We start from the raw sequence: 10,624 nt of genomic DNA on the forward strand, positions 1-10,624 counted from the left end.
TTGCTTACGCGGATGACATTGCCTATTTCTGTGCTGATAAAAAAAAGCGTTCAAGAAGCCCTTAATCTGACCAGGCAGTATTGTGACGCGTCTGGAGCGGCAGTGAATGTGGTAAAAACAAAGGTATTTTGGTTTGGTGAATAAGGTGCGAAACCTTCCTTTTTTGGTGGCATTACTTGGGATCAGGACGCACTTCAATACCTAAATGTACCTTTGCACCAAATGCGAAACACCGGGTCGCATTGGTCATTGGCACTCCAAAATGTCAAGCGAGCCTCTCAGGCATGGATGGGGCGAGAACTTTCTGTGTTTGTGCGTGCGCAGGTTTGTAATGTCTTCCTCGTCGCAAAGCTTGTGTATGTGCTGCAAGCACTTCATTGTGTGCGTTCTAAAGTACAAGCTCTACATGGAGTTTTTCTAACATTTGTGTGGGGGTCACAATGGGAACCAATGCGTAGGGACAATTTGTTTCTTCCATTAATGTCTGGCGGTGCTGGGCTGATACATTTATTTGTACACCAGCTTGTATCTCGGTTTTTCTTCTATAAGGTGACGCATTATTCAACTTCTGCTCAAAGTTATTCAACAGCGCATAAGTTTTCATTTACCGTTTTGCTTGTCTCCACTAGTGAAGTTAGTACGAAGCCGCCATGGGGCTTTTTAAAGGAGGTGGTCAATACCTTCCATTTTCTTACTGCAAGGTTTTCCCAGGAATATCTGTTTACCCTTTCCAGGAAGGCTTTGACGAACACTTTATTAGAGAGTCTGTTCCCAGTGCCGGTTTATCGCGAGCCTTACATTGGCCACCATAAGGACAGTGTTTTGAAGCGTGTCACACGTATGTGTCTTCCTCCAAATGCAAAAACGTTTTTCTTTAAGTTGCATACATCAACACTTCCAGTGAAAACATGGTTACTTGATAAAGGAATGTCTATTCCTTGGTGTGACAATTGCCGCTTATGCAATCAACCTGAAACCATTGATCATTGTTTTGTTTTGTGCCAGGATGCGGTGTTTTTCTGGGATGTGTTGCAAAGAACTCTTAAAAAAGACATGGACATTACCCCTTCTACAATTCGGTTCTTGCCTTTTCGAGGTGTTACTTGAGTGCCCTATGTTATATTTGTTGTGATTGGATTGTATAGATTGTGGAAGTGCCGCATGACGGACAGGCACGCGGAACCCCCTCGCCCAACGAAGTCCATTTTTCGGAGTAAGCTGCGTTGGTGCGAAGCATTTATGCGGCGCAAAGTGACCCACCAGAATGGCTGCATCTGTTGGACGCGTGCGTCTGCTTGCCGGAGTTTTGACGGACAGCTTATTTTAGCTGCAGTGACTCATAACTTTTGTAGGCTGTCATAAGTGCAGTTTTCCATGCAGTAAATAAAAAAAACTAGTTCGTGTCCGAGTAGTTTGGAGCGCTATCCGTGATATTGTTGCAAGTAGCAAGTTCGAATCCCCGAGGGTACATTCTTTTTTTTGTAAGTTCATTTTCTTGTTTTCCGCCGATGTTTTCAATACTAAGTTGACCATTTTTGGGCAGTGACGTTCACTGCTCCCCGAGCGAAGTTCGCAGAACGCGCGCAGACTGACACTGACGCGCTAGCGAGTTCTCGTTGGCGTGCTGTTGCCGACAGCTTGCGGGCAGTGGGCACAGGCCAGAATCAGCAGACCCTTGGCTTGGTGCGAACAAGCTTTTTACTATACAGGCTTGAGTGGGGAAAGCTCCAAATATGGGGCAAAAGCGCATGGCATTTGAACGTCTGCGGTGACGCAGAAGGCGTTTATCCACTGCGTAGGCCTCGGCTAGTGATCGCTACGATTCCAGGCCGTCCTGGGTGGCTTATCTTAGGCATTTTACAGCCGACAGCATGGCAGAAGCGCGATATGACGATTACTGAGATGTCGAGAATGCCCATCCATCGGTAACGTGGGATTTCAAGCATGTTGTTTTACATAACCGAAATGTTAATTCGAATGCTAATTTTGGAGATCGTCCAATCACAGTGCACCTCCTCCCGACGTCACAGCCTTTAATTGGTGCGACCGCCGCAGATCGCGCATGGTGGTTTTTCTTCTTTCGGGCTTTATAAAATAATTACCGACTTATCAACCGGATAAACGATCAAAATTGTGTTAGTTTAAGCCAGTCTCCGCAGTGGAAGCAAAAACGGGAGCTTGACAAATCTGCTTCAGTGTCCCTTTAACATATCTTGCAGATATCAATATTTTAAAACTCATATGGTACAGGGCGTGACCTCAGAACCCCTTATCTTTGAGGAAGCTCCTAGCTGGTGATTCTTCTGTGCCTACAGGGAGCCCCAGTAGCACAGCAGACTCTGAGGCTCCGCGCGCTGTCACGTGTCAACCATAGTCCCCTTCATCTGCCATTATGAGCATCTTTATGTTTTGATCTACGGGCCCTCTACACACATATATACAATTTTTAGGCAGCACCATCCTCAGCTCACACACATTTTAAGCATAAACCTGACATTGAAGGACCACCTAATAGAGTCTTGGCGCTCTTTGGTCGCAGACACCCTTGCGCCATTACGCACAAACATACTACTACTACTACTACTACTACTGACTACTGAAGGACCCCGTAACATAGCATTGGAGCTCTTTGGTCTTAGATACCTTCGCGCCAATAAACACAAACATGCAACGCAATACAACATCTGCGCCTCTGGAAGCCAGGAAGCCTTACAGATGGCCCTAGTATGCCATAAAGGCGTACGGCTACAAAACCGCGTTTCCCTTTGAGAATGACGGGGTGGACCATGTGTGAAATATCGCGGGACATAAAATATTTCTTCCTTATCCTGTCACCACTTTATATTTACTCAGAGCTTACACAATGGAAGACAGAAAAATAAAATTGCTATACATTTTGTTACAACTGCCAGGAAAAGCGGGGACTTGATGGGTTAGCCCTAATTTTACGAGTTTAATATTCCGCTTTATGTCGTGAGAGTGTCCACCTACTTACAAACGAGTATCTGTGGGGAATTATCTTTTCTGTGTTGGGTAAAAATGTGAATTGAACATACGCAAGAATTTTGCTTCAAATACTCATCCAGTCAATACATACCTGTTCCGTCTGTAAAGCACTCGATGTACGCCATGTATTTGCAGTTGGGCGATTCCACGAGAGAACGAACATGCGTGTACACGACCATTTTTTGTTCATTCTTGTTTTTTTATTATACATGCGCGCGATATGGAAACCCCCGAAAATCAAGTTTGTTTTCTCCTGAGGTGCGTAGTTCGGGAGAAAAAAATGTTTGAATGTGCCCGGAGCGCAGCGGTGGTTTCGGCAACTGCAGATTTTTCCAAGTTTGCGCCTCTGTGTACGTCAAGGAGTACAAGGGGTGTGTACAAAATGTTTTGAGCCATAAACTAGACCGGAATGCTAATCCGTGTAACGCAAAATCAGCGTCCTGCAGCGAACAAAAAATTTTAAAAAAATCGTGAAATCGGCCCAGACGATAGTTTGTTAGTGTTTTTGACGCCCCCTATCTACATTTCTTCTTTTTCGAAAAACTTGTAAGTCGGCCATTTTATTGGCCATACGTATCTGAACGCATCAACAAAAGATGGTGTTTGTAGAAAATTTAGAAGTACTAAAAAAAATTGAATAACTTCGGCTCTTTTTCAGAAATTGCGCAAATTCAAAACTCAATATAAAAAAACCCCATACTCGATTTTCTTCACAATTGCAGAAACAAGACTCCTTTACTTGCACAATAAAAATGTGGAAAAACATGTTGCATCGTTTTGTTCAGAACAAAGTTATAAGGGGCCAAACTTGAGGCTCGCGCAACGAGTCTTGGAGCGCCGCGGTAAGTTCTGGCCGCGGTTGCCGGACGTTGCGCGGGTGTACACGGGCGGTAATTCATATTCCACTGCCACATGCCGGCACGGTAAATCTCTTTCCAATATTCCCAAACGAAAAAAACTATTCTGGAGATTCTTCTGTTTTTTTTTTTTTTTTGCCCGCCTCTGTTTTCCTAATTTGTTCTTTAACAAGCTAACTTTCTGGCCGATACCAGCTCGAAAGCGCTCCTTTGCGAACGCCACTCTTCTTATAGGGAAAGGAAAGAAGGATTCGAAACAACAGGAAAAGTTTTTCAGGTGGTTATATCGGGTAGAAGTGGTAGGAGTGGTCGAAATTTTCTATTATTATGGCGCTTCGGTCACAGCACGAGTAAATTACTGAAGGGATTTCAGATTTTTCACAAGAATATTTATTCAAGCAAAAAGACACAAGTTTGGAAATTGGCTGTCAGACTGTCGTGATTAATTATTTACAGTCAGGAACACAGCAAAAGGCATACGTGTGGTAGTAAAATATTTATAATATCTGCACCACAGCTTCCTTGGGCGCTGATACAGTCAAGCACAGCCACTTCGCAGACGTGTAGTTTGCTCTGGAACGTTCGTACAGCTGATATTTCTTCTTGAAATGGCTGGCTGCACCGTCACTAACGTAAACAACGTAGCTGTACACAGGGGCACTTTCTTCCAGGCATTCGTGCACCTTGTGGAGCGAGCGCATAGCATGCATGTGCGGTATCGTGTTGCATGTGATCGCTAACTACTGCGAAGCTCTGAACTGATTTTCTTGTAGTTACAACGCACGTAAACAGTGAAACCTGTGTTTTGTGCCAGTGGTACGACTGAACTTCATTTGGCAGAATAACTGTCCAATTTTCAGAGAAGTCGAAGTGCAGTACAATGCTTGATCGCCGTTCGCATCTTTTGGCTTCGTTCATGGCTATGGCCTGGGTCCGCCTAATAGAGTCATGGGAAATCCACTTGGTGACCCATTTGCCTAGCTCCTTCACGAATGCAGCTGGCGGTAGACTCTTTTTTATAAGAGAACCAATTTCCCATACAGCGTATGTGACGTCTTCTTCGTCCGAAACGCCCAAAGCGGACATGGTAAGGTTGTCGGCCATTGGGAATTGCCGGCACGCGCCCAAGAAACACTGCGTCGATGGTGAGGTGCAAAGACAAAGCTCCTTTAAGTTGCTCATTCTTCGGTCAACCCCTGTAACATTTTACAGGGCCAAAGCAGACAGGTCGGCATTTGCACAATAAACGCAGACGCACACTTCATGCTGGGGTGAGTGCAAGACTTGGACGGGAATGAACTGTGGGTGGGTGAACGGGTCACACTTGTTTTTTTCAGAACAACATCCGCTAGGCTTCCCCTGCCACATCTATCAGGATAAGAGTGTGCGGGTAGTCGAGCAAGCAAACACGCGCACAAATGCACGTGCAAACACTTAGGCACACACGAAAGCATCCACCCATGAAGAAACAAAACAAAAAAAACTTTTAAGGGGAGGAGTCAAAAGCAAACAAAAATATGGCAAGAGTAAAGCAAAGGGAAGCATCCGTTGAGAGCCCATCAACCAGTGAGTTGAAGGACAGAAAAGAACGGGGCAGTAGCCTCCCCTTACTGCAATTTTCGTACGCAAGCGTATCAAAATCGCTAGTAATACTGTAATGTACGCTTCGCCTTTGTGATATGCGACTAAACAATAAATATACGGCAATAATATGACAACAGACCGGAATTTAGTAATACGTCAAGAAGCCAGGTACCCGACCGCACCTTATTCTCATTCCAGTAAAATAGGTTCGCGTGCACGTGGCGTCTCCGAAAAGCCTCCTACGGCCTCGTAAGCCGTGGTGCAGATGTTTGTTTCCTGGTTAGTTATTTTTAAGGTCGTTCTCTCATGTTTGCCTCAAAGAAGGCGGTGGGATACCCTGTACTGACGCCAGCGCACCATGCACCACCAGCGGAAATGCGCCCGTCGTGGTGGGGAACTGATTAGGGTCTGAAGGTCAATCCATTCCCTTCCTTGTAACTGCCCGTGCGCCATCTGTTTCGGTTGCCTGCGCATCGGAGGAACCTTTGTTTTTTTTGTTTTGCATCCCGCAAAACACTGGCGCCGCAGTACTGGCGACGCAGTACGCGATATCGAGCTGATATCGGCCAGAAAGTTAGCTCGTTAAAGAACACATTAGGGAAACAGGCGGAAAAAAAAACAAAAAAAAACAGAAGAATCTCCAGAATAGTTTTTTTCGTTTGGGAATATTGGAAAGAGATTTACCGTGCCGGCATGTGGCAGTGGAATATGAATTACCGCCCGTGTACACCCGCGCAACGTCCGGCAACCGCGGCCGGAACTTACCGCGGCGCGCCAAGACGCGTCGCGCGAACCCCAAGTTTGGCCCCTTATAACTTTGTTCTGAACAAAATGATGCAAGATGTTTTTCCACAGTTTTGTTTTCCAAGTACAGGAGTCCTATTTTCGCAATTTTGAAGAAAATCGAGTATGGGGTTTTTTTTATATTGAGTTTTGAATTTGCGCAATTTCTGAAAAAGAGCTGAAGTTATTCAATTTTTTTAGTACTTCTAAATTTTCTACAAACACCATCTTTTGTTGATGCGTTCAGATACGTATGGCCAATAAAATGGCCGACTTACAATTTTTTCGGAAAAGAAGAAATGTAGATAGGGGGCGTCAAAAACACTAACAAACTATCGTCTGGGCCGATTTCACGATTTTTTTTTTAATTTTTGCAGGACGCTGATTTTGCCTTACACAGATTAGCATTCTGGTCTAGTTTATGGCCCAAGACATTTTGTACACACCCCTTGTACTCCTTGACGTACACAGAGACGCAAACTTGGAAAAATCTGCAGTTGCCGAAACCACCGCTGCGCTCCGGGCACATTCAAACATTTTTTTCTCCCGTACTACGCACCTCAGGAGAAAAGAAACTTGATTTTCGGAGGTTTTCATATTGCGCGCATATATAATAAAAAAACAAGAATGAACAAAAAATGGTCGTGTACACGCATGTTCGTTCTCTCGTGGAATCGCCCAGTTGTCGGTGTCTAGAACTAGGCATCTGCTCCTGCCTGCGCAGAAAGTACGGGTGATAAACACGGCGCGCATGAAGAGATTCGTACAAGGCATATGTACATATTCAGCCGTGTACACGTAGGTTCACATGTCATGTAACACGTAAACCACTAACGGTAACGGAGAGATTGGCCCTTGCTTTTTTCAACGCACAAAATGTCTGTGGTTAGCCTAGTGTTCATATTATTACAATTTTAAAGTTGAGTGATTGAGCACTATCGATTCATACTCAATATTTATTTATTGGACTATTTATTTCCGATACCGTCATGGCCCAACGGGCATTATTGAGGAGAGTGGTACATCACGAAGATCCATTGGTTACAAACATGGGATATAAAAACTATTTATAAACAATAAAACAATAAATAAACGACAGTGCGCAAATGTATACAAAGGCTTAATAAAAATCTATGCAGGTGCCTATTGCCGGCAGCGCGGACACTGAACACTGACATTTGTATATTAAAGGGAAATGAAACGTATTAAAAAAAATAAACTCTGTGGCGAAGATGGGGTCATAAAATCTTCATTGACGGCTATAGTAATCCGGCACCTTGACCTTAAACTCGTCAATGTTACTAACAAGCACCAGAACTGGCGGTAGGAGATTGCACACTGATGAAGTTTAGGAATAAACGAATTTGAATGGGCGTGTGTGTGGCCATTGGGCATAGCAACTTTTCAGTAATGGTCTACTCGCAATGGTACATAGGGGGGGGGGGGTGAAATAAGGACAGTTCTGTGAGTATTCTAAATTTATAGAGTTTAAAGAAAAGACACGTGCGCGATTTTCCTTCTGAGCAGTGAGAGTGGTGCTAGTGACCAAGACCGTTTTATCAGTGCTACGCCTGACAAACGGGCGTAATTTGGAAGGGGAAAGCGTGTTGCTGGACTTTTACTTGCTACAATTTTGTTTATTAGGAATTTACTGCATGGATCCCGAACTGAAGTCGCGTATTCGAGTGATGAATGAGCGAGTGATTCATACATTACCAGATTAACGCAAGTGGGGGGCGAAGTAAAATTTTCGCTTAATGTATCCAAGCATTCGACTAGGTAATAGAAGGTATATGCATATTCTAACGAAGTTGTACTATTAGAATAACGCCGAGGTATTTAGAAGACGACACTCGTAGCAATGCCAAGCTGTTAACAGTGAAAGGAGAAAGTTTCAAATTACAGTGGCATCAGAACCACATTACTTTGCATTTAATAATATTGAATGTCATATACCAAATCCAGAATAATTGTCGATGGCTTAAAGATACTGTTGAAGCAAATAAAGATCATTTGTATGTTTTTGATTCTGGGGTAAATGACACAGTCGTCTGCTAGAGCTTCACTGAAGAAGTAGAACTGTTCGGTAGCTATAGGGCATTCTTATATTTAAGAAAAAGCTAGGGGCCAAGTACTGAGCATTGTGGGACGCCTGAATTCACCAGATGGGTTTGAGAGAGCAATACATTAACATAAACGAATTCAGATGGGCTAGTAAAAAACGTTCAACCCACTTAAGAACATTAGGGTCAATATTAGGTATACTTAGTTTGTTAAGACCATGTAAAATATATATATCGTGTAGAAAGCGAACATATACTGGGTAGGAAAAGAATAATATGCGATGCAGAAAAAGGAAAATTAAGTGCATCCTCACCTCCGTCATGCAGATGTCTCTCTAGGTAGACCTGATTATAGACAGGAGCGTAGATGTACCTGCAAAAAAACTCAAGCGTAATGTAACAGAAAAAAAAACTCCGTAAACCGTTCGTCAATATCCCCTTATCTCGCCCTATCGCGATTTCGATACCTGAGCAAGTGGGCGGTATGTTCATATGGCATAGTACGGCACTTACGTTGATGCGTGGCAGTTGCCCGGGTTGACCGCGTAGCAGACGAAGTCGCCCTTGTCCGACTTGTCTAGGCTGTCGCAAAGGCAGTAAGGCGGCCCAGTAGGCGGAATCCAGATAGACCAAGAATCGGCGTTGTAGCCGCAGCCAAGGGTCTGCGCCATTACCCACCATAGACAGTTAAAACTCACCCGAGCTACTCCTGAGAATAATTTAGGCGTGCACAAGGCAAAAATACAGCAACCTATTTCCGTCAGGTAATCTTAGCAATGCGTCTTTGAGACGAAAGCTGATAAACACTGCCGATAAACACTTTCACTCTTCCCTCCGTGTCTGGAAGACCAGAGAAAGGTAGTTATCGACACCACGCGGCACTGCGTGATCTTCTCGCCGCAGCAGCGGCGACTTCCAGTTTCAGTTTCTGCTCTGCTTCTGTTGCGATTTTCTGTAAAGTTGATATCGACTACGTTTATTGCTGACACCTACAAAAGCCGGCTAATAGCCACAACCATCACTCGAATGCCGTCATTCACCCAAAAAACGCCCAAAGAACAAAAGCCGGCTAATAGCCACAACCATCACTCGAATGCCGTCATTCACCCAAAAAACGCCCAAATAACAAAAGCCGGCTAATAGCCACAACCATCACTCGAATGCCGTCATTCACCCAAAAAACGCCCAGAGAGATAGAAAACGATAGCAATATCATTTAGTACACGTACTTTGTTACCCTTTACTCCAAGTACTGGATGCGCTTGTTGGCTACTTTCTGAAAGCACTTCACATTTCGAAACAAGTTGAAAAGAGTGTTGCAGGGTTCCTTTAACAGCTCCGCTCCTAGAATAAAAATTTGCTGCCAAACAAATGGTGTAACAGTATCTGCGTTGCTCGGCGCTATCATTGTCCGTTTTTTAGCGCAACTTTTACAGGTAGCACTTTTACAGGTAGCAAATTTTACAAGGCGAACGCCATCTGCCACCATGGGCAACTGATAACTTTCACCGTTGCTTTAACGGAAACAGGGTGGCAAAATACATTTTGATTAATTTGGAATGTTACCGCTACAGAATTATAATAATTCCAAATTCAACACAAGGCTTCTAACAAAATAAACATGACTCTGCAATCGCTTTGGTAGCTCTGCCGCTATTTGATTTCCCGCTGTAGGGCTGCAAGGAGTCAACATAATAATTAATCGGTTTTCGATACTTCCCTAATGACAGTGCATAGCGGGATATTTGAAAGCTCAATTATTATGGTGCAATTTTTTTGGTGAGTCCATGTCCTTCTGGGCCTCAACAGGATTTGACGAGTTATCAAAGGCTAGACGTTTTACATAAACAAAGGGGTTTGTACTCATTATGGCCTTTTTAATGCAGGTGCTGATGCTAGCAGAAGTTGAAAGAACTGTAGCAAACAACAAACGAGTGCGTCGACCTACCTGCTCTAGGTAGAAAGTATTCAATGGCGTGCCGCTACAGGCCTGGTCGGACGTAGCTGATGCGTCCACGATCGGGCTCCACGCTGTCATCACTGCGAGGGAGAAAGTGGATTAGGTATAGGTCAATTACTTCAAGCTCTTCGTGTGCACCACGTGCCATCTGTTTCGAAGACTACAAACTAAAACGTGCCTTCTGATCGCATTTCGCTGAGTGTGGACGGAACAATGAAATACGGCGGAGGAGTGAACGGGAGACAGCGTCCCCATTTATTTAGTGTCCCTTCTGGGTTGGTTGTCGGCTTTCTTTGCCGCGTACTCGATCAAACAGTCCAAGCTTCCACACTTGTTCTCACATTGTTGCTCTACATGTAGGGCAAAACCTG

The 10,624-nt window shown here is 44.2% G+C and overlaps 1 protein-coding gene across 1 annotated transcript; it reads right to left on the reverse strand.

Moving 5' to 3' along the window:
- Positions 1–7,479: 7,479 nt before the first annotated feature.
- LOC144172511 (uncharacterized) lies at positions 7,480–10,335 on the reverse strand. Its single transcript, XM_077701197.1, has 4 exons — positions 10,242–10,335; positions 8,807–8,955; positions 8,608–8,666; positions 7,480–7,547 (listed from the first exon to the last, which is right to left on the reverse strand). The coding sequence occupies exons 1-4, from the start codon at positions 10,329–10,331 to the stop codon at positions 7,480–7,482; spliced, it is 366 nt and encodes a 121-aa protein (XP_077557323.1). The 5' UTR covers positions 10,332–10,335.
- Between the last annotated feature and the right edge of the window lie 289 nt (positions 10,336–10,624).

The sequence above is a fragment of the Haemaphysalis longicornis genome, unplaced genomic scaffold, assembly GCF_048455015.1.
Source record: "Haemaphysalis longicornis isolate Haplotype H1 unplaced genomic scaffold, Haemaphysalis longicornis Haplotype H1 scaffold_23, whole genome shotgun sequence".
NCBI classification, from domain to species: domain Eukaryota; kingdom Metazoa; phylum Arthropoda; class Arachnida; order Ixodida; family Ixodidae; genus Haemaphysalis; species Haemaphysalis longicornis.

Coding starts and splice junctions, on each gene's coding strand:
- LOC144172511 (XM_077701197.1), bottom strand. CDS start 10,331: ATGACAGCGTGGAGCCCGATCGTGGACGCATCAGCTACGTCCGACCAG. Junction 8,956..10,241: donor ATACTTTCTACCTAGAGCAG/GTAGGTCGACGC, acceptor GTAATGGCGCAG/ACCCTTGGCTGCGGCTACAA. Junction 7,548..8,607: donor GAGACATCTGCATGACGGAG/GTGAGGATGCAC, acceptor TCCTACCGCCAG/TTCTGGTGCTTGTTAGTAAC.